This window comes from Danio aesculapii, chromosome 16, assembly GCF_903798145.1.
Source record: "Danio aesculapii chromosome 16, fDanAes4.1, whole genome shotgun sequence".
NCBI lineage: Eukaryota > Metazoa > Chordata > Actinopteri > Cypriniformes > Danionidae > Danio > Danio aesculapii.
In genome coordinates this window covers 35,158,843-35,182,904 of record NC_079450.1, presented here as the reverse complement: position 1 = coordinate 35,182,904, position 24,062 = coordinate 35,158,843, and the positions used below count along the sequence as shown (strand labels likewise).

At 39.9% G+C, this 24,062-nt stretch overlaps 3 protein-coding genes across 4 annotated transcripts in view; 1 reads left to right on the top strand and 2 right to left on the bottom strand.

Moving 5' to 3' along the window:
* Window positions 1–1,651, bottom strand: part of gsk3ab (glycogen synthase kinase 3 alpha b) — a 40,318-nt gene extending 38,667 nt beyond the window's left edge. Inside the window, exon 1 of the mRNA XM_056475306.1 lies at window positions 1,293–1,651. Within this exon, the coding sequence (XP_056331281.1) occupies window positions 1,293–1,467 (175 nt within the window). The 5' untranslated portion in view covers window positions 1,468–1,651. The remainder of the gene's footprint in view (window positions 1–1,292) is intronic.
* Window positions 1,652–3,012: 1,361 nt separating this feature from the next.
* On the top strand, window positions 3,013–15,020 carry znf526 (zinc finger protein 526). Its single transcript, XM_056475534.1, has 8 exons — window positions 3,013–3,394; window positions 7,304–7,705; window positions 7,788–7,948; window positions 9,797–9,904; window positions 11,251–12,038; window positions 12,128–12,254; window positions 12,473–14,050; window positions 14,135–15,020. The coding sequence occupies exons 2-8, from the start codon at window positions 7,456–7,458 to the stop codon at window positions 14,294–14,296; spliced, it is 3,174 nt and encodes a 1,057-aa protein (XP_056331509.1). The 5' UTR covers window positions 3,013–3,394; window positions 7,304–7,455; the 3' UTR covers window positions 14,297–15,020.
* Window positions 15,021–18,309: 3,289 nt separating this feature from the next.
* Window positions 18,310–24,062, bottom strand: part of cicb (capicua transcriptional repressor b) — a 65,183-nt gene continuing 59,430 nt past the window's right edge. For both annotated transcript variants that reach the window (XM_056475986.1, XM_056475987.1), the window contains exons 19-21: window positions 23,891–24,025; window positions 23,650–23,775; window positions 18,310–20,176 (exon numbers count right to left, since the gene is read on the bottom strand). In XM_056475986.1, coding sequence (XP_056331961.1) covers window positions 19,893–20,176; window positions 23,650–23,775; window positions 23,891–24,025 — 545 coding nt within the window. In that variant the 3' untranslated portion in view covers window positions 18,310–19,892. The remainder of the gene's footprint in view (window positions 20,177–23,649; window positions 23,776–23,890; window positions 24,026–24,062) is intronic.

Sequence of the window (24,062 nt, the reverse complement as noted above, 5' to 3'; positions counted from 1 at the left end):
CTCCTTGTATCACTTTGTTTATATAGGTGTCCTTTGAGAGTCTCCGAGTGTTTTTTATTTAAATACACTGATTTGAATACACCTGGCAAGCTTGCAGAAACTAGTTTTGAGAAAATCATCATTTTTTCATTGTTTTGTTTTACAATTTATAGGAAATTGTGACAAAATAAGTGAGTTTAGCCACATTTTAAGCTACTAAAGTTAAATTTACATTAATCATGATTTAATCACACAAAAATAACTTTTGGCTCTAGTAAGTTTGAGGTGGATACAGTTTTATTATTGAAGATAAACCAATTAAATCGGAGAAAAATACAGTTGATCACAAAGCAAACTGCTGTATATAAAGACTTGCTGCAAGTAATGTTTTGGTCATTGATGATGCACTAAATTATGACCTTACCATTGCTTACAGCAGAAGTGCATATATGAATCTTAATAAGAATATAAACTCATATTTTGCTAAACAAATAAACGAGCTTAACAAAAAATTTACTTAAAACAATTAATGTTTACTTAAAACAATTTAATGCACTATTTTTCACAGGAGTAGCCCAACCATAATTTACCAGTGGTCATTTTTTCTTCATAGGATTCAGTGCGTTTCAATTCAGTGCTTTTTGATTTGTTAACATGTGACTTTGGAGGTTGCCCAACATTAAGTTAATCATATGTTCTAAATATTAATTCCGACGTTTTGTTGTTTAGTTATATGGATAAGGGCACACCATTTGGTCCTCTCTCGATGGGTTTACCTTACTTGTTTTTTAGGTCACATCAATTGCTAACGTAACGCATATTTACGATACGACCAAACGTATCTGGTGTCATACAGAGTAAAAATATTTAAATCAAATGCAAAACTGAATGATAGAATGAGTTAGATGATGCCGGCTGGGCTAACTGAGCTTTGTTACCCAACGAGCACAGCTTGAGGAATACAGCGACGTCTGAACACCCAATAAACCCCAGATCCCATTTAAAACAGGGCTCAACTTGAGCAAAAATATGATGCACTTGTATCGATCATTGCAGATGTGTTTAGCTCTTGCTCTGGGGAAGGATTGTCGAGCTAGTGTAGTTAGCGCAATCAAAGCCCTTGATCCGTCTACAAAAACAAGCTCACGTTAGCTTAGCCAGTTAGCCGCCTAAAGTAGGTTAACGCGATCGTGGCAAAATAACCAGACAAATTAATGAATAGCACGCAACCCGATCCAGCATTTGGGCTCGTACTAGTATCCTAATATCACATTTATTGGGATTGTCGTGTGATGTCATTGAATGATACTCACTGCCCAGCTTTAGGTTTCCGAAACCAGACGAACTCCCGCCTGAGGCCTGCGCACCCCCCGTCTTTCCTGATGAGCTTCCACCGGCGACGGCTGATCCGGCGGCGGCTGCAGCGGCTCCCGGGACCCCCGGAGGCTCAGCAAACGAGCTAGTCCTGGGCCGCCCGCTGCCGCTCATTTCGGGTTGCAAATGTGCCAGAGCGGGGGTAAAGTGTGCCGGTAGACTGGCCCAGGCGCGTGGTAGATATGTCAATTTAATCAACAATAATCGTTAAAAAAATAAAGATAGCTGAAGTCTCGTTAGGATTCTGCGCCTCCTCTTTCTTCTGTGGCTGGGCAACTGGAGCTGACGCACAGTGACGCTCTGTGTGCATTGTCTTCTGGGTAATGAAGTTCAACAATGCCCTCACGTGCACAGATCCTGCAGCATAAGAAAGTCCAGGTTTTCAATAATTTTTTCATGACAAGAACCTACAATTTTCTGCAATGCCATTGTGCGAAAAGTTCAATTAAACCAGGGGGTTTTAATCTTTTATTTGACATTTACCCCCAAATGTGAGTCAAAGATGATAGCATGCACATATCTATCTATCTATCTATCTATCTATCTATCTATCTATCTATCTATCTATCTATCTATCTATCTATCTATCTATCTATCTATCTATCTGTCTGTCTGTCTATCTATCTATCTATCTATCTATCTATCTATCTATCTATCTATCTATCTATCTATCTATCTATCTGTCTATCTATCTGTCTGTCTGTCTGTCTATCTGTTTGTATGTCTGTCTGTCTATCTATCTATCTATCTATCTATCTATCTATCTATCTATCTATCTATCTATCTATCTATCTATCTATCTATCAATCTATCACAAATTCACAGTATACATTGTGTCTGTTAGTTGGCTATTATAGCTCTGTATTTATTTATTTACATTTTAATTAGACTTATTATTTAATATACATGGTTTAAAGTCGAAATATAATCAAATATAGCTATTATTTTTATGATTTAAAACAAATATTGGATAATTATTTGATATTTCTGTTATTAGAATATTAAAATGACATTTTATTTAATTGCATGTTTAAACATGTTTCTCGATATTTTTTTTTTCAATTATTTTTTTTTACAATTCTTTTGGAATACATTTAACTAAAGTTTCATTTTTATCATGATTTTTTTTATTCTTTTACATTTAGTTATGCTTATTCTCCAAAGATTTCCAGACTTTCTTAGTGGCCCCTGACCTGTTTGAAAACCCCTGTAGTAAATTTTAAATTGTATTACAGTACATTTCAAACACATTTCTTAAATATAACCTATTTAACATGCCATATAAACTGAAAGCATGCTATACAAAGGTATAACGTTCATTATTTTGAAATGATCATCGTTTTTAAGCAGAATTAAGATCATTTCCAATTAGTCTTTAAAAGGTGAACTATTGAAAATCACTGCATCACAACTCTGACATGAAAAACAATAATCCAGTCTAATGAACATCAAAATCCTTAATGTGACTACAGATGAATGGTCGTATGATATTTATTCATGTTTAAATTGGCAAAACGTCAAAACTGTAAACATGCACACACACACACTCCAGCATCCAAAACGCCAGTCTCCATCTCGACTGCTTGAGTTTGACAGACAGTTTTCTGTCCAATCAGCGCCTCACTCAAGCCGCACGCGAACCCCCATGGGGCGGGGCTACTAACACAGAGCAAGGAACAGAGGCCAGACAAACGGCACATTTCCACATCCACGATCGTGTTTACGCCAAAATACTCCACAAACAGTGCGTCGCGCTGAACAATACCGGTCCGTTGCGTTTAGAAACGCATCGTGAACACGGGGAAGCTTCCGCGGGACCGACGAGCGCTGCACGAGGGATTGCCCAACTGCAGCGCGCGCGGCGAAGCTCGGAAACGGCTGGGGAAAGAAGGCCTCCTTTCAGCGCTCTTAGACCTGCGGGGAAAAGTGAAGAGCGCCGCCTGACGACCGCCGTACAGCGGGGTGGCTCTCGCAGGAGACCGCGGTGCGCTCCTCAAGCTCTGGCAAAATCCGAAGAGCGCCGCCAACTGCTCGCCACAAGGTAAACAACTCGCCTAAAGCCCGCTAAATGCTGCTGCCCGTGTGCACTGAGAACGCTACGACTAGCGCTGGAAGTGTTGCTTGATTTTAGGGTGAACTGACTTCAGTCTGTTTAAGTTCTTCATCTGCATCAGTGCAGTAGTTGTGATGCCAGTAATATTTCTGATGGAGTGCACTTGTTGACTATTTAAATTATTTCATGCTCAAATATGAGAAAGCCACAAGTACATACTATTAAATGTCTATATAAATGAAATATTAGATACATGTTTTATAAAAGTCTGACATTATTGACAAAACTAGAGACACGTCTGTGAAAACTACTGACAGAATCTAGTATTCTTAGATGTATTTCATTAAGAAATAGTCACTGGTTTGCTGTTTTTGTCATATATATATATATATATATATATATATATATATATATATATATATATATATATACATACATTTTGGGAAATACTAAGTAATAATATTTAAAGAAACATTTGTGTCCTACTTGTTTTCCTGAGCAAAATATAATGTATGTGACAACAAAAGCATTCAATATTTTAACCATAATTTACAGAATAGATTAACAGTATTTACATTATATGTGCAAATAGTTGCATTTAAATCTTAAAAATTGTTTTTTGTAAATATATCATCTAGAGCAAAGATGCCCAAAATAGAGTCAACAGTTGGCTCATGGTTACCTTTGATTTAGCCCACCATCCCATATAAGAAGAGTGGTAGAATGATGGGGATGGTTTCAACATTGACAATTCAAATTTAATATAACCCTTTGTTTGTTTTATTGTTAAAAGCTAACTGAAATTAAATTGTGTAAATTAAATCAGATTTTGTTCAATGTACGAACTGTCACCCGACAATGCAGAGACTTTGGTGAGCAAATCAAGTCAAAGGCAGATTCTGCTTGAATAGTGTATTCAGCTTTGAAATTCGTTATAAATGTGTTTGTTTTTATTGCAATACTTTATTATAAAAAAAAACTATAATATTTGAATTCTTACAATTTAAAGTATTGTTTTCTATGTATTTTATATTTTGAAATGTTATGATTTGGAAAATACCCATGACAACTTTAATTCAATATAGTTTGGTATGTTTACTTTTGGCCCGCGACTCTCATTGATATTTGTTTTTTGTCCTTCATATGAAAAGTTTGGACACCCCTGATCTAGAGCAATAATCACTTGATGTATCTGTAGATGCTATTTAAACATCACAGTGCAGCCCTGAAATACTAATCAATGTCATAAATCTTCCCACTTTGCCATTATTCTTCAAACCAGTGGGTTTGTCAGCAGGACATTTTGATTCATTAATTAGATGGATTCATAGTGTACTCGATTATTAAATGTGTTTTATTAAAACTGCACAAAATACAGTTCAATACTGCAGATTTAGTATACATGTTTATATTCATACTGTTTAGATAAATGCTTTATGAATGCTGATTGGCTCACCTTAATTAATCAAGATAACAATACAATACAGAACTTTATTGTCAGACTTGCATAACAGCATGATAAATACTTATAATAAAAAAAAAGACAAAGACATACAAAAAAAATATCTTTTTACATAGGAGCAATTCCAGAGTTATGGATGTGACATTTGCAGTAAAAACTCAAACCATAAATTCAAAAAGAAAGTATATGTTAACGTTATATTGAAACTTCTGTTTATATTTTCCAGAACAACTGACCACAGACTAAAGGGACCATATAAATATCAATCTGTAAACATGTTTTGTACTTTAAATGAGGAAAATAAACATGTGTTATGGATGTGACCAAAAAAGTCTGCAAGTTTACAGTATACAACATGCTTTATAGATATTCTGTGAATTAAACTGCACAACCCAAAAGAAATAATGATAATTAAAAAGATGAGAGATGGGTCTCTATAGAACAAAAATGACTGATTTTATTTAATATTTTTGCATTTATGAGGAAAAAGTGTCGCTACGGATGTGACATACAGTGCATCCAGAAAGTATTCATAGCGCTTCATTTCTTCCACAATTTTTTATGTTACAGCCTTATTCCAAAATGGATTAAATTAATTTATTTTTTCAAAATTCTACACACAATACCCCATAATGACAGTATGAAAAAAGATTTTTTGAAATTGTGGTAAATTTCTAAAAAATAAAAACCCTTAAAAATCACATCTACAGAAGTATTCACAGCCTTTACCCTGAAGCTCTTAATTGAGTTCAAGTACATTCTGTTTCCACTGATCATTCTTGAGATGTTTCAGCAGCTTAATTGGGGTTCGCCTGTGGTAAATTCAGTTGATTGGACATGATTTGAAAAGGCATACACCTGTCTATATAAAGTCCCAGGGTTGGCAGTGCATGTCAAAGCACAAACCAAGCAAGAAGACAAAGGAATTGCCTGTAGACCTCCGAGACAGGATTGTCTCGAGACACAAGGCTGGGGAAGGTTACAGAAAAAAATCTGGTGCTCTGAAAGTTCCAATGAGCACAGTGGCTTCCATCATCCGTAAGTGGAAGAAGTTTGGAACCACCAGGACTCTTCCTAGATCTGGCCGGTCATCTAAGCTGAAGGATCGGGGGAGAAGGGCCTTAGTCAGGGAGGTGATCAATAACCTGATGGTCATTCTGTCTGAGCTCCAGCATTCTTTTGTGGAGAGAGGAGGACCTTACAGAAGGACAACCATCTGTGCAGCAATCCACCAATCAGGCCTGTATGGTGGAGTGGCCAGATGGAAGCCACTCCCCGCCTGGAATTTGCCAAAAGACATCTGAAGGACTCTCAAATCATAAGAAACTAAATTCTCTGGTCTGATGAGACTAAAATTGAACTCTTAGGAGTGAATACCAGGCGTTACATTTGGAGAAAACCAGGCACCGTTCATCACCAGGCTAATACCATCCCTACAGTGAAGCATGGTGGTGGCAGCATCATGCTGTGGGGATGTTTTTTAGCAGCAGGAACTGGAAGACTAGTCAGGATAGAGAGAAAGATGAATGCCGCAATGTACAGAGACATCCTGAATGAAAACCTGCTTCAGAATGCTCTTGACCTCAGACTGAAGTGACGGTTCATCTTCCAGCAGGACAATGACCCAAAGCACTCCGCCAAAATATCAATGGAGTGGCTTCACAACAACTCAGTGAATGTCCTTGAGTGGCCCAGCCAGAGCCCAGACCTACGTAAACATCTCTTGAGAGATCTGAAAATGGCTGTACACTGTCACTTCCCATCCAACCTGATAGACCTTGAGAGGTACTGCAAAGAGGAATGGGCAAAAATCCCCATAGAAAGGTGTGCCAAACTTGTGGCATCATATTCAAAAAGACTTGAGGCTGTAATTGCTGCCAAAGGTGCATCAACAAAGTATTGAGCAAAGGCTGTGAATTCTTATGTGCATGTGATTTTTTTTTTTTTTTCTTCTTTTTTTTTTTTTTTTAGGTTTTTTATTTTTAATAAATTAGCAAACTTCAAATAATCTTTTTTTATCTCACATTGCCATTATGGGGTATTGTGTGTAGAATTTTGAGGAAATAAATTAATTTAATCCATTTTGGAATAAGGTTGTAACATTAAAAAATGTGGAAAAAGTAAAGCGCTATGAATACTTTCTGGATGCACTGTATGACATACAGAATTACTGCAGAACACTCATAAGTGCAGACATAAAAAAAAATGCTCAAGAATCTTTTTCGATGCTCCGAAATATCCAAGACGACGCAAAAAATAGATTCTTTGTTTTATACAAGATAAGATAAAAAACCTATTTAGTAGATGAATTCATGATGTTAACTTGCTTATTAAATACAATCAGTTATTTTTTTGACAAAATGTTAAATACTGCAGCTTCAATTCATAGATTGTGTGAATCTTCTGAATGTTGTTTATTTATTTTTTTTCTTTAGGTCATTTGGTAGCTCGTGATCGATATCTGGTCGGGTAATGCACACTGAAGGAGTTGACTGAGACTCACTGTGACCCAAGCACATCATCTGCTCTTCAGCACACAGTCTTTGCATCTTAAACAGTTTGAGTAACAACAAGCTCTGCCATCACCATGAGTGAGCAGGAGTTTGTGGAGCATCAGTACATGTGCAGTGAGTGCCAGCAGCTCTTTAACACCCTCGAGGACGTGCTGGTGCACCAGCAGATCCACACCGGCGCAGAGGAGGTGGAGGTCCTGCCGAGCCTGGACGACTGTGACCCAACCGAGAGCCAGTATCAGTGCCTGGAGTGTGGAGCCATCCTGAGGAACCCAGATGAACTGCTGCTGCATCAGGAGCTGCACATGAGAGAGGCGGGCCAGGGTGAGTAGTACTGTTCAGTATATGTGCTGGGGATTATAGGGTTTTCGGGAAGTGCATGTAATTATTAATGCCTTCTTTTCAGAGCTATGTGAGGTCACAGAAGTGGACGCTGTTGATGCAGAAGTGCCAATCCAGTATCAGTGTCTGGAATGCCTGGCTCTTTTTGACACACCTGAACTGTGGTTGGCACACAGACAGACACACAGCAGAAGCAGCACTCATAGTAGCCTGAGCGCCGGCACAGTGAGTATAGAAACAGATTCGCGTTTGGATTTGCTTTTGGCTTGATTTGATTCCATTGGATTCCGGTTCATTTGGGATTGTTCCAATTGTAAAGTACATTTAGGGGTAAATTAAATTCTAAACAGCTTTCTGATTTGGTTTATTAGGAAATTGTTCATTTAAAAAATTGACAACAGGGTCAAACTATGCAGTTCTGTGGACAACAGTTAAAGAGATGAAAAATTTATGAGTTTCTTTCTTTTGTTGAATTTTAAAGATGTTTTGAAGAAAGCTGGAAACCTTTAACATTTGCCTTTCGTGGTATTTGCTTTCCCTGTGATGGAAGTCAGTGGTCACAGGGTTTCCGCTTTCTTCAAAACATCATTTGTGTTCAGCAGAATAAAGAAAGTCAATCAAGTTGAGGGTGAGTAAATAGTGAGACAATTTTCATTTTTGAGTGAACTATCACTTTAAACAATCATTTAATTCAGCTGGACAATTTGTAGAGTTTGTGAAATACACAATATGTAAATGTAGTATAAAATGACAAACTCTTATGAATCAGTATTGACCTTATTCTTCGTGTACGAGTGGACGCAGCCATTTGAATCGTTTTGGCTCGAGATTTCCAGTCTCATTCATTTCCTGTTCATTTTTAGCTGTTAAATACAGCTCGTTCTGCTGCTGAATGTTGCTAACTGATATTTTCCTGTTATATTATTCTACTTTGTCTGTAAAGTCATGCAAACACTTGTTTGTAGAGCAAGTAGTTTGATCGTTTTCTTGTTCCTAGTAATTTCTTCCATAGGACACTGAATCGGAAGTTCTAAAACAACCGCAAAAACGGACGCACTTCTGCATTAAAGTATAAGGTCAATTGAAAAGCTGTAAAATGTTTTAATATGACATATGTAAAGTAACTGATCCAAACATATCGTGTACAAGACTGTTCAAGGTCAGTAAGGATAAAAATGCAAATGAGTATTAATTACGTGAAGTTTAGTTATGAACAGATTTCGAGAGGATCACGTGCTTATGATTGCTAGCGGCTGGATCCGCATTATCCAATTCTCAATGCACCAATCAAACGACTCCTAAGCTACTACAAATACCCTTGGTGACACATCACTGCTATCTTCGTTTTGAAGAATCCCCCCATCCACCCCTACTCCTTCTTCCTAGATGGGTGACACGGTGGCTCAGTGCTTAGCACTGTTGCCTCACAGCAAGAATGTCTCTGGTTCTAGGCTTTACCAAACCAGCAGACATTTCTGTGCGGAGTTTGCATTTTCTCCCCGTGCTCACGTGGGTTTCCCCCGGGTTCCCCGGTTTCCTCCCACCGTCCAAAAAACATGCAACATGAGTTAATTGACTAATCCAAACCAGCACTATAGACATGCTCCTAGTAAATGGTTATCTCTCAAGAGCAATCACTGGCTGTTCATTGGTTATTACAGCGGGGGAGTTTTCGAGATCTACCTGAGCTCTCCTTGCAACGGGAGGGAGCCCAGGGCTCGAGGATCTTATGAGCTCAGGGCTCTCTCCCGGGACAGCATGCCAAACAAGCTTATAATTAATCATCAGCTAAGTGTGAACTCTTGAAATTTAAAAAAAGTTAAACAGTAGTGTAGATGTCCAGTACAGACAGACAAACAAATCAATCAATATTTGTAATGCAGTATTTCAGTATAAAACTGAGTTATTAATAATTAAAGATATCTATGTTTTAAGTGTCTTGATGCAACAGAACTTGTAATATCCATAGATTAAAAAGTCAGTTTTGTGATTTGAAGAATCAGGATCAAAATGCTTCTAATGGTTAGAAATTCAGCACTACTGAAGAACTTACATTGTTTTGTGTTGTTTCAGGAATATGTCCTTCAGCCCGATGGTTCAGTCACTCCCATTCAGTTGCTCAATGTTCAAAATCTTGTTCTGGATGAACAAAGGGCAGGCCAGATCCTGACCCTAGCCCAGGTCTGCTTCATTCTACATACACACAAAACAAATCATTTCTTAAAGGGGGGTTTGTTTTACACTATGATCTAACAAGGGTTTATGCTATAAAAGATATGTTTGGTTTCTATTTCTGTTATCCCATCACATCTTATTAAGGTTTCCCCATCTTATTAAGTCAGCAGGTTCCGTGTTTTAGAACAGTGGTTTAAGACTTGCTCCTGGAAGGCCACTATCCTGCAGAATTAAGCTCCAGCCCTAAGTAACCACTCGTAAGCCTATCTGTCATAGTGATGTGTTCTAATAAGACTGCCAAGCTTTATCAAAGGACATCTCTGTTTGAAGGATGCTTAATGGGCAGCCTTTATTTCAGCCTTTTTTTCATCTATTTCGTCCTTCACGTCCTCCAGTTATCCAAAGTGCTTTGCACACATTCCAAAAACAAATAAATATAATATAAAGATACTTTAATAAAAAAAATGTGATTATAATTTTAATAGTATTTATGCAAAGTGGCTGTGGAGGTGAAAACATTTGATTCAGCCATGTAAACTTACTAGATTCTTATTCAAACATTATTTCTGAGAAGGACTCCTTACAGCACCCTAAACCCTTACTGCACTTTTATAATGAAATGCTGCTGTGACTTAGGGGAAGAAGTCTGCTAGCATGTTCTAGGCGGCATAGGTGCGTATCAAGGGGGCATTGCAGCCTCTTATGCAGAGTGCAGACTGCGTGATTTTAGCCTGAATTTTACTTGCCGACAGGTTTTGAGAAAGCGCAGACAAATGCCTGAAATCACATGCAAATCGGTGCTCGTTAACGCGAGTAACAATCACACAGTGTGAACTATCAAATACGCCATCTGAGAGAATCGCTGATGAGTCGCCGACGCCTGGCTGTGAGACATTTGGCATGCTAAATATCTGGCAATTCAAGTCATGCCATGTGAAATGTCTTCCTTTTAAAAAAAACATTGGCGATTACCTACAGGAGAAAAAAGTTCAGGAGAAATTGCGAATTCTTCCTATTTTAAAGTCATGCAGTGTGAAACCCCCTGTCGCCAATCCATACTACAGTGTAAACACAGCACAGACGGAACGCTACCCCAGATAATCATGAAGTGTGAAAACATCTGTGACACGAATACTTTGAAAAATCGTGCAATCTGAACTCTGCATTATTCACAGTTACATTGGCACAAGAATGCAATGGCTAATTTAGACTTTCAAGTCCATAACTGCGTTTGGCATGGGGCATAAGATCTTCAAGTGTGTTGGAGCTAAAATCTGTAAGTTAATGGACCACCAGGAGCAGGACTTTATACCCCATATTTCTATGCTTATACTGTTGCCTTTATTTCAAAGGCACTCCGAGAACAAGAAACCCCATCCAAGGCTGCAGCCCCTCCCAGAACTATGCTAGTACCAGCAAACACTTCCCTGCCTGGCTCCACCTCTGCAATGCTCCGCCTGCAGTTCTGCTCTGCCCAAGCGATTGCTGATGGTTCTGCCCCATCTACTATCCGCAAAGCAAAACTTCTCAGCCCCCTCTTACCTGCTGATCCCATCCGGTTGGAAAATGTGACCACTTTAAATCTTCTGCCTTCCTCTGGTCAGGTGAATGCAGTTAAGAAGGAAAATGAGGAAATTTTAATCATCCACCCTTATGAGTGTTCCGAGTGTAATCTGCTGTTTAGTACACCAGAGGATTTCCTTCAACACCAGGGGGAGCACTTCTTAGGCCAGGACAAAGAGACTGGGGACACTGGGGTGATGGTGGGGTATGAAGACAGTTTGGGGGCAAAGGATGATGAAGGAAGAAGCGATGGATCAGAAGAAGGCAAAGTTGGCAGAGTTAGTGGTGGGAGACGCATGTACACTGCCCGCTCAGCTGGTTTGGGTTTGACATCACCTGTTTCACCCAGCAGTCTTCGGTGTGAAGAGTGCAAAAGAACATTCACCTCTGCCAATCGGCTTGTGGCACACCTTCGTGTGCATGAACAAGGAACCCATGAGTGCCCGGAGTGTGACAAAGTGTTTAAGAAGTTAGTGTCCCTTCAGACGCATATGCGCACGCACTCTGGTGAGGCACGATTTCTGTGTGTGGATTGTGGACACGGATTTACCACTGAAATGACTCTCATGATACACAGGTATAACCATTCACTAACTATGTAAGGGAAATATAATTAAAACTTGATGTAGATGTGTGTCTTCTAACCTCTTGTTTTCCCCACTTAAGGAAGTCCCACACATCTGAGCCATTGCACAAATGCCCATTTTGTGCTAAAACTTTCACCAACATGACAAAGTTCTTGTACCACCGCCGCACTCACAGAGTACGTGAACCAACCACACCAGTCTCTCAGGTAAGAATTCATTTTAGTGAAAGAATTTACACATACATAAGAAATGATAAGTGGAGGGTGTCAAGCTAAATATTATAATATGTGAGTTAAAATAACATCCCAAACTCTGCAATTTCCACTGATTTAGAACATATTCACCCACAACTTATCAAAACTGAGTTATGGCACAATTGAATTTTGGAAAAATGTGAAGTTAATTCAACTCTTACACTCTCTAGTTTGTACTGGCACAGCAGTCACCTGTCTCTATCATCCAAAGAGCAAGAGAACGAGAGGCTGCTTGGAGAAAAGACAGACAGGTGCTGACAATTCCTTCTAAGGATGAGTCCAGTGACGCAGGTCCAGTGCTCATTGAAGGTATTACTGTGGTCTCCCAGTCTACAGAACCAACAGAGAATGGGCTTTATGCTGAACCCTCAAACACAGAACAAACCCAAAATGGAGTCAAAAGGCTGGCAGATGACCCTAAATATTCAATGATTGCCATAAGTGAAGGAGGTGGAGATGAAGATAAACACATGGTTCCGGCTGCTGAGGAAGAACCAAAGTTCCCTTGCTCTATTTGTGGAAAAAGATTCTCCTCGCAGGTCCGTTTGTTGCGCCATCGGTGTACAACTCATACGACTGAAAGGCGCTTTAAATGCAACATCTGTGGGAAACCATTCAAGAAGCAAATCCATCTGCGGAACCACCTGCGCACACACACAGGGGAGCGACCGTTCCAGTGCAGCGTGTGTGGAAAGACCTTTTCCTCTCTTGCTAACCTTTCTCGTCATGGACTCACACACACAGGAGTCCGTCCGTACCGCTGTGACATTTGCCACAAAGCTTTCAGCCAATCCTCAAATCTACGTCAGCACCGTCAGCATCTTCACAGCAATGTGACACCCTCACCATGTCCAGATTGCTCTGCGACTTTTATCCGTCCTGCTAAACTCGTAGCTCATCGATTCCTTCACCATCCAGGGTCACCGGCCCCTTACCCCTGTCCACACTGTACAGAGGGGTTCCTGCGCAAGCGTCAGCGAGACGTACATTGCCTGGAGGAGCATCCCAGCTTGACACAGCCCCACAGCATTTCTCAGGAGTCCCAGGGCAGAGGTCAGGAGGGTACAACTGATGATACTGAGCAGCAAAGTGCTAATTCAATACCAAAACCCAATCTGGATTGCACTATTTGTGGCAAGCGCTTGAACTCTCCTGCAAATCTTCGCCTACACCAACTGAGTCACGGACTCGGGCCTGGCCGGCCACGAGGCTCCAGCTCTAACTCTGGGAAGTCTCATCCCTGTCCAGTCTGTGGAAAACTGTTCGTTTCGGCCTCAAGTGTTACACTACACCAGAGAGTTCACACAGGTGAGCGTCCGTATCCTTGTGCAATCTGTGGAAAACGGTTTCGCCAGAACACGCACCTGCGGGAACACCTTCGCACACATTCAGGCGAGCGTCCATTCCGGTGTGAGTTCTGTGATAAGGGCTTTGTTCAAAGCATGCATCTAGCAGAACACCGGCGAACACATACAGGTGAGCGGCCGCATGCTTGTGGTGAATGTGGAAAGACCTTCAAGACTATCTCAAACCTTAGGACCCATCGTAAAACCCACTCTCGCTCCCAAAAGCAACAAAAGTCAGAACATAGTGAAGAATTGTCAGCCACAGGATCAACCACAGTAGCTGTTGCTGTTTTGGAGGCTTCAGAGATGGAACTGGCAAACTCTGTACCAGACTTCAGCCAACAGGGGGTCCAGCTTGGACAGCCACAAGTCATTCAGATACAGACATCTAACCTGACACAGGTAGACAGAAGTTGTTCTCTGTTCTAGGATGCTTTTGTTTAACAAATTTATAACTTAACGGTTTTTATTTTTTCTCTGTTTCAGACTCCGGGCACTCCTACTATCATGTGTAATGAGTTTGGAGAGACTATAGCCATCATTGAGACAAGTGGAGATTTAACAGAAGCCATCGAGCTGTACCGCACGGCACTGGAGGGTGGCATCAACATGGAGGCCATCACTGTGGACAACCTGCAGCTAATGTGAAGCGTTGACAGTGCAGCATTCCGGAAGCGGGACATTCGAAGATCACAATTATGCGATGAGTGAAAAAGATGTCAGATGCATCAGAACAAGTGTAGAGAGACATTCAAAAATAAAAGCAGAGAATGAATTCAAGCATCTGAGATCTGAGAGTTTTGCAAATACAAGGAATTGTATTAAGTTCTTGAATGTGTCAACAAGTGTACCTCAGAGAGCCACTCTTGTCCTTCCTTTCAAATATTTTTTCAGCCATTCTTTGCAAAATAACATTAACTAACAGACTTCAAAGAGGGCTGATTTTTGAAGACGCAACTGACAGACTTACGATGGTTCCTTTATTGGGGCTAGAAATGGATTGCTGCTCTTGTCACACTGAATGACTCATTCTTACATTTGGACAGAACTTGACAGAGGCCAGCAAGGCACAGGTTACAAAAGTAAAGAGTTTGGACAATGAAGAAAGTTGTAATGATTCTCGGTTTACATTTTGATCTGCAGTTCTTTAAAGACGGTAGTTTAAGGGCATTGAGCTGTGAAACAGAACAGGGAGGGAGGAGATTTAAACATGCTTATTACGGAAGACAAAATATGCACCATCACTTACGATGGAGTAAGTATCCTCCTGTTACATGTACCACATCTCTGCCTGCACATTGTATGTTTGTAGCATTTTTATATTGTTATGCTGATTTGGAGAAGTGTTGGAAATAAACTGTTTGTCTCTGTCTCCCTTTTAATTGTGTGGAGGAAGTTTAGGTTTAACAAAATGAACCAGCTGTAGGGGTGTCAAATTAAATTAGGGGTGTTCCAACTTGTTCTTAGAGCAGAGCAGCGGTTTCTTTTATCTTGGTCCTTGCAGCCCATCGCTACACATATTTCTCTTACTGCTTCAGAGGTTTGTTCCATTTAACTGTAGGTGCCCTGTGAAGTAGTGGGTAGCCATGAGGACTGGAATTGAGAACGTTTGTCTTAGAGGGCCACTGTTCTGCAGAGATTAGCCAAAGCCTGTGCAAGGGAAGCCTCCAACCTTTAAAAAGCATAGACCAGTGGGGGATCAAGTCAGAGCACTCACTCTGGTCCCCCCGGGCTCTGTGATTGGTTGGGGAAATTCCAAATAAAACTAAAACTATTACAATTGGCTTAAGATTGGCAATCAAAATTTGGGATGTTGCAACCTGTAGAACCTGGGAAGTTTAAAAAAAAAATGTAAAAAAAGCATAGCAACTAAAGATAACACCGGAAGGAAGACCATAATGCATTACATCCTTGGCTGAGATGCCTCAAGTAATAGATTCCAATCTCTCTAAGAACTAATTCACATTTGGGTAAACTTTGAGAGCAAGGAATGATAGAGCATCACACATACATTTACTCAGAAAAAGAAAATGTTGAGATTGATAACAGCAGTCAGAAGAGAACAATGTCAAATTTACTTTCACTCCCAAAGACGCTGCATTAGATACACCCTTGCATAAGCTTGAACTGTGTTGTCTGATTACGTTGGCATACGTCATGTGCAGTTGTGGACCTAAAATGGCCACCACATGTGCACTAGGGATGATAACCCTGGATAAAAATATGGTTTCATGGCATCCTATTAGCCACTGCACTGTTCAGGTCTAGAGCATGCTGGATGTTGGTGTGTAAGTGATTTGTTTTTTAGATGTTTGCCGACTCGTGGGCTGAGTAGTACCTTTTGATATGGATGGTCCTTTTCTCCTGGAGATACTGGTGCCCTAAAAACTAAATAAAATAGTCATAAAAACATGTTTAAAAAAAAAAAAAACAATACTTACATATACCATAGGAGCAGTATAACAGAACATTTTAGCGGTTTTAAAACCTTGACTTTCCCAAATCTCGGTAAACCTTGAAACCGGTTATCGTCCTTTGCCGGATGTGCACATTTGTTAAACCAACAACATTTGCTTCCCAGTCCTTTGCAATTACTTTTCACCTCTGTTAAGCATCATGGCACAGGCTGCACTGAGGCATGCAGACTTCTACATGAAGATTAAAGTGGTATTGCGTAATGAAAGTGTGGAATAAATTGAAGACTACAAAGGTGTAGGGTGCCATTAGGAACTGGCCCTCTCTTGGAGCTAAACTCAACTAAACATTAACCTTTTAGAAGTATTGGACACCCCTGCCTTAAAGAGACAGATGATGAACGTTCTTTCATAACTTCCTATATTTCCTGTTGCTTTACATCTGTATGACCTTCTGTTGTGAAATAGGTACACTCACTGGCCACTTCATTAGGTACACTAGTACTAATACCAGGTTTGACCCCCTTTTGCTTTAAGAACGACCTTAATCCTTCTTGGCATAGATTCAAGTAGGTAATAGAAATATTCCTCAGAGATTTTGGTTCATATTGGTATGATAGCATTATGCAGTTGCTGCAGATTTGTCGGCTGCACATCCATGATACGAGTCTCAAAGATCCCAAAGGTGCTCTATTTGGGTTAAGCTCTGGTGACTGTGGAGACCATTTGAGTACAGTGAACCCATTGTCATGTTCAAGAAACCAGTCTGAGTTGATTTGCACTTTAAGACACGGGTTATTCTCTCGGAGGTAGCCATCAGAAGATGAGTACACTGTGGTCATAAAAGGATGAACATGGTCAGCAACAATACTCAGGTAGGCTGTGGCGTTGACACAATGCTCAATTGGTACTAATGGGCACAAAGTGTATCAAGAAAATATCCTCCACAGCATAACACCCCTACCAGCAGCCTGAACCACTGATACAAGGCAAGATGAATTCATGCTTTCTTGTTGTTGATGCCAAATTGGGATCCAGCAGAAATCGAGACTCATCAGACCAGGCAATAATTTTTCAATCTTCTATTGTCCTATTTTGGTGAGCCTGTGTGGATTTTAGCCTCAGTTTCCTGTTCTTAGCTGAAAGGAGTGGCACCCGGTGTGATCTTCTGCTGCTGTAGCCCACCCGTCTCAAGATTGGATGTATTGTGCATTCAATGATGCTCTTCTGCATACCTTGGTTGTAACGAGTGGTTATTTGAGTTACTGTTGCCTTTCTATCAGCTCAAACCAGTGTGCCCATTCTCCTCTGACATCAACAAGGCATTTGCGCCACATAGAACTGCCGCTCACTGAATATTTCTCTTTTTCGGACCATTCTCTCATAAAAATCCCAGTAGATCAGCAGTTTCTGAAATACTCAGACCAGCCCATCTGGCACCAACAACCATGCCACATTCAAATTCACTTAAATCCCCTTTCTTCCCCATTCTCATGCTTGGTTTGAACTGCAGCAGATCGTCTCGATCATGTCTACATGCCTAAATGCATTGAGTTGCTGCCATGTGATTAGATATTTGTGTTAACGTCCAGTTGGACAGGTGTACCCAATAAAGTGGCCGGTGAGTGTATATAGAAATCCCTAAAGTCAAATACAGAAACTCAACATTTGACCCCACTGACTTTATGATTTTAAAGACAAAAAAGCAGTCTATTAGTTATGCTCCAAGGTAGAAATGACTCCTTTTTTTGGTGACCTTGATTAAATCTCTTTAAATCCATGTCAATGTTACATGGATCCATTAGTCTCTTCATATTGTGCTTTTGTAGGATGATTTCAGTTGAGACAGCAAAAGAAATGTGATTGTAAAATGAAAAAAAAAAAATTCAGCGTGCAACTACTAATGCTGAAATGTGGATACATCAAGACACATCATTTTTAAAGGTCACATGAAATATAGAATGGTTTATGTACTAAGAGAGCCTAGCAAAGTTTCGAACTTCTTCCCCAGTCCAAAGTGTCATCCCAGAAGCACACAAATATAGATCAGTGACTATTTTACACATAATTGTTCTCAGAAAAAAAATAACCCAGAGATTACCCAGTTCGCACTTCCTCAATTGTTTTACTTGTAATAGAGAAGAGGCGATTTCCTTGAACATTATTCATACACTAAGAAATACAGCAAAATTTTAGACCAGTCAGTCCTCAAATATGTAAATCAGCAAAACAATGTAACGCAGTAAGAACTGTTTATAACCGTATTTCTTTATTTTTCGTTTTGTTTTACAATTTTATTTCCGTTTACTGGCTTTGATTCCTCCAATGATGCTTTTGACTTTATTCAAATGGTAGAGTCTTTGGACTCTCACGGTATTTATGTACAACAAAGACCAGTGCTGCAGGAGTAGATCACCAACGATGGCCCCCCAGTCCCACCTTACAGCCTTAAAGTGATTAAAGAAAGAACAATAAAGTGACGGGAAGAGGAATGAGAAAGGGAAGGAATGTAAGTGGCAAATCAAAACGATAATAGTAATAATAATAATAATAAAGTGTACAACTACCAGAAAAATGTTTGGAGTGTCTTACAACAAAGGCCTATGTAATTACTTCCTGGTAAGAAATAAAACATTGTGAATATCAAGACAAAGAGCGTAAGAGAAAAATGTTTTGAAAAAGGTAGTGGAAGTGCCTCCAGGAGCGAGGAAGAGTGCAAACTCATCCCTCCTTTTCTGCTAAACGAAAGAGTATATTAATAGGAGTACAGTGTATATATATATTTATATATAGGTTTTAAGGATCAAATCCACAAGAACAACAAAGCATTAATAAGAACAGTAATAATGAGAGATTTTATAACGTAATGACCTGTAGCATTACGTGTTGAAAAATCAAGTTTTTCCTTTAAAAAGTGAATAAAAATTCATATTTTTCTGAATATATTCCCTACATTCTCTTTGCTCCGTGCTTCGCCAGCTCATGAAAAGTTGAATAAAAATGAAAGGGAAGAAATGTTTAAATAGGTGGAATCTCTTAATATATGGAAGAAGGAAAAAAACAATTAATCAATGGCAATAAATGTGCCTGTTGACTTCCCTTCCATGACCTTTTTTCCTTCATGGCTAGTCGATCGGAGGTTTTAGAATGACTCCGGTTTGATTGGCCACCAATAAAGCCAATCATAGGACGAAAGGTTTACAAACGGCAGAATCCCTCGCCTAACGTTTTCAGTGCCTTAACAAAGCTCTTTGTGAGAAATCTGGAAAACACCACAGAAGAAAGAAAACAAACAAAATATAAAACATAAAAGTCCAACAAGTCTTCATTATCACTTAAACTCAGCCAATGGAGGCCTGCCTCCCAATGACCGGCAGTAATCCGTGAACCAATAAAAAACAAACACCTGTGGCCAAGCTACTGCCAATCAGGCCATACGAAAACTCAGTCAGAGTGGAAGGGATTGGGTGCCCTCGCACATCATCAGCAGCACTGGGACTTCACTGGCCAACAGGACAGGACCACGGTCCTCTAGTTCCAAAGGAAGCCTAATGACTAGGATAATGCTGTAAATTCAAGAGTGTATATTCAAGAGTGTCTGTGTAGGCAAATGTCTATGTATTTTGCGAAGTCCACATCACGTAAAATACTGAGAAGTTTCAAAACCCCAACATTTGAGGCGTCTCCCCTCATCCGCTTCACACATATGAAAATTTGGCTCTTTTTCTCTCTATGTCCTTGGTCATAGCAGAGGCAAGACAACAAATGTAGATCGGGCAGATGTTGAGGGGAGACTTCGGGTTTTCGGGCTGTCCATTTGGACATTAGCCTCATCTGGAGGAGTCCTGTGAATCGCCAGCGTTTCTAGGCTCCTCTGGGCTGTGTTGTTCACCCTCTCGCTCAACTTCCTTCTCCAGAGGGTCTGCCCCTAAAGCTGGGTCCATTGTCACCACCCCGGAAGGTCCCGGTAATGAAAGGTCTGAAATACCAGCAGATTCTGATGGAGCTGCCGTTTGCATGATCTTTTGCCGGACTTCTCGAATCTTGAGCTGTAAACACACCTTTGTTGGGAAGATATCAGCATACCGTGCCTGGAACGCAGCAGTAGCTTGAGCTATTGATAGGGTGAAAGGAGAATAGAAAAAGATAGGGATTTAAAAGATTCAACTAGAAAATGCAACCCTAGAAGATGCCAACACTCTCTGTCAACACAGAGACCAAAGTTTAATAGCAATGTTTTTAATCAAGTTGCCAGATGGCAGCAGCATTTTTGATCATTTCTGTAAAGCCCTTGAAATAGTTTGATGTATGAATATCTGAACGAGCTAACAAAAAGACACTTTACTAAAACTTCAGGTATTATTGTTGCATCACATTTGAATGTGGACAAGTTTAAACATAAAGAGAGACAGTTGACTCAGATTCAGAATGAGGAACAAAAATCGAAGTTTGAGATCCAGTCGGCACCCCCAAATCATGCTCAGTCACATTTTACTTGAGTCACATTCTTAGCTAATGTTAGGATTTCTATGCTATTGAATATTTGTTGATTGAGTAATGTGTGGTTCACATTACAGGATTTTAAGCTCAAATTAAAGCTGATTTGGAAGTTAAAAGGTAAAGTAGGCAATTTCAGAGAGGCTAGCAGTTAGGGCTGCAGAATTCTGGCTAAAAAGAGACAAATTAAATAAAGATCATGATTTTCTCATGATTTTGTAGATGTAAAATAAAGGTTAATATGAGTAGGCTATTATTATTATTGTTATTTCTCAAACATATAGTAAAACAACAATAATAATAGGCCTATATGTAGGTCTAGTGTTGGTTAAAATTTTACATTTTGTATAGATTGGGAATGGTGAACTTAGACCCAATCCCAATTCTATTTTTGTACCCCTACCCCTTCCCTTTCCCCTTGGCCCTTGAAGTGTGAAGGGGAAGGACTTCAAAATTTACCCCTAAGAAATGGGACAGCTCTACAACACCTGCACACATCATCATATGTCATCGCGATCTCTTGCTTTATTTGAGATCAGACGATGGCGACTGCTTTAGTTATTCCAGTTGCGTGATTTTTTGGTGTTTATCTTGAGGAAATCACTGAAGGCATATATCTTGTTATCATAGCAATATAATGGGGCAATAACTGTACTGTGCATTTACACCGTGCCCATATTCATCTATGTCAACACACATAAACAACATTAACATTATAGCAAACACTGTAAAAAGCTCGTTCCCAGCTACTAGACTTTTCTGACAGGGGATTCGAGTGTCATCGAGTAACAGAACGTTGTGGGTCTACTATATAGGAGTTATTATTATGGATAGCGAAATTTAGCGTTTTTTTTTTAAAAATGTGATGGTAAAACACGAACGCGGTTATGAATGTATTAAAACATGTGCTTGTTTGTTGTAAAAATTCGTAATAATGACAAAAAATACTGATTTGTGTATCACTTTACTTCCGTGTGCAGCCATACTGCCATTGCAGATGGTGTATTCTGTGAAATATTCTTACCCCTTGGTTTCAAGTGTGGTCCTGAAAAATCTTCAGTTTGAGTGGTTTCTAGCCCTTGCCCTTAACCCTATGCCTTCAAGCTAAAGAGAATTGGGACACCCCTAGGTAAGGAGAAGGGCTAAGGGGTAGAATTAGGATTGGGTCGTAGTGATGAACCTCAGCCAATGAGAGCTGTATATATACTACTATATATACAGTAGTACTATATCATTATGATAACATTATATCATTATTTCCTGAAGACTATAACTGGAAACTACGCAACTGGAATAACTACAGCAGGCGCCATCGACAATATCGTATGACAGAAGAGCTTGTGATAACATATGATGACGTGTGCGGGTATTGTAGTGGTGTCCCATTTCTTAGGGGTAAATATGAAGCCCTTCACCCTTTATACTCCGTTTCAAGGGCCAAGGGCAAAGGGTAGGGGTAAAAAAAAAATAGAATTGGGCCATAGTCTGAATGGTACAGCGATTTGCTGACGTTTAAAGTCGTGTAGTGTGAACTTGGCCTCTGATGATTTTTTCTGCTGTTTCCTGCTTGTTTTTGGACCCAGAGAATATTAACTGTGATATTTGAACAGTGTTTCGCTAATTGTGTGCAGAGAAGTGGGTTTACGTCATTTGATTGATCGTTTTATTGGTGGATTTATTGTGCTTTATTAAGTTGTAAGAAAGACAATAATATTTACTTTTTTCATTCTGTAAATGTGCTTCAAATTATGTGATGGTTAGAAAATTAGAGAATGTTCATGTCAACCATTTAATATGATGAACTTTGCGCACAGAAACAAGACAGAGAGACAACTCTTATGGCTCGTTTCCACTGAGTGGTACAGTATTGTACCGGTCACCTTTATCAGGCTTGCGTTTCCACTGCCAAAAGGATACCAATGGTCACTCTCGCGTTTGTCCGTTTCTGAGAGGATTGGATGTCAGAAGCACTTCAATAATCACACGCACGTTATTAACATCAGCTCAAAAAAGTTTTTTTAAAAGTTTTTTCAAATATAGATGCGTGGTGAGTGCACGCGAGAAAGCAAAAACCGCTCGCGCTTTAGAGGGCCTTGTCAACAACTATGGTGCAAAGGGTAAAGTCCACTTTACAAATTGGGACTTGAACTCAGGATGCTAATTAACGGCACCAATAGGGTTGAAAAGTTTTCTTATGCAGCTCTTTTTGGCTTTGTGGCTGTTCAGCAAGACGACGAAAAGGTTTGTTTAAGCTCAGGTCAACCATGGCTCGTTATTATATAAAGATATATTGTTATGGCGTAATGTCTCGACTGTGTATTTAAAAATGGAGCTTCCTTTGTTTTCATTCTCCTAGCTTGTGCACGAGCTAGTGACATGTGTATGGCCACTGTGTAAACCAATATCGTTTAGCTGCATGTCTAGCTCCGCCTTTAGCACCCTTTTGCTGTAATAGGTGCTCTTACGGAAGGGTACCCATAAAGTTGTATAGTACGGTTTGCTTTTTGGTACCTTTTGACAGTGGAAACGGCCATAAAAGCGTACCAAACCATACCACTCAGTGGAAACGGGTCATTAGAGGTATTTTCTTTCAACTGTAAACTAAAATTCGTTGGGAGGGTGAAAAGTTTTCTTGATTTTTTTCCCCTTTATTATCATAGGACATTAAAGAAAGTGACAGGAAATTGAATTAAGAAGAGATGTGTGAATGGGATAGGGAAAGGCCCACAAATTGGGACTTGAACTCTGGATGCTGACTAACGGCACCAATAGGGTTGAAAAGTTTTCTTATGCAGCTTTGCGCTTACCAACAGCTGCTGGGTAAAAAGGTAACTATTTTTTTTAAATGGTAAATAAACCATTTACTATGTAACAACACTATTGTCCTTTTATTATTTTATATTCTGCAAAGGAGTTTCCAATTAGTCTTGTATTTGATTATAAATGAATAATAATGTCTATAATAAGATCTGCATCTGTTAAGATCTATAGTGTGATTTGCTTGTTTTTCATTTCTAGAGTTATGAGTAGTGTGTGCGCTGTCTGTGAGTTGTGTGGGTGGTACAGTATCTACAGAAGTCTGAGCGTTACCTGAGGGGAAGAAGCCATGATCCTGGAATAGCTGCATGACAAGAGCTCTCCTCTGATCAAGAGTTCTCCTGAGAGAGGAATAGGGCACCTTGTCAAACTCCAGCTCCCCCAGTATATCCTCTCCATCTGAACCAGACACACAGAAAGAGAGAGAGAGAGAGAGAGAGAGAGACAGAGAATTAAAGTGCAGTCGAATCAGGGCTGCAGAATGATAAAGGCATTGTGGGTGGTGGAGTATTACCTGGCCTATCAAAGGTGAAAATGTCTCCCTCGCACTTTGCAGCACTTTTCGGTGTGTTGGGCTCTGAACTGCAGCTCGATCTGCGCCGGCTTTTCCGTTTAGGAGAAATGGGATCTTCAGTGGACGAGTCTAGGTCTGTATGCAGGGGCATTGAGTGGTTGTTGAGTTGGGT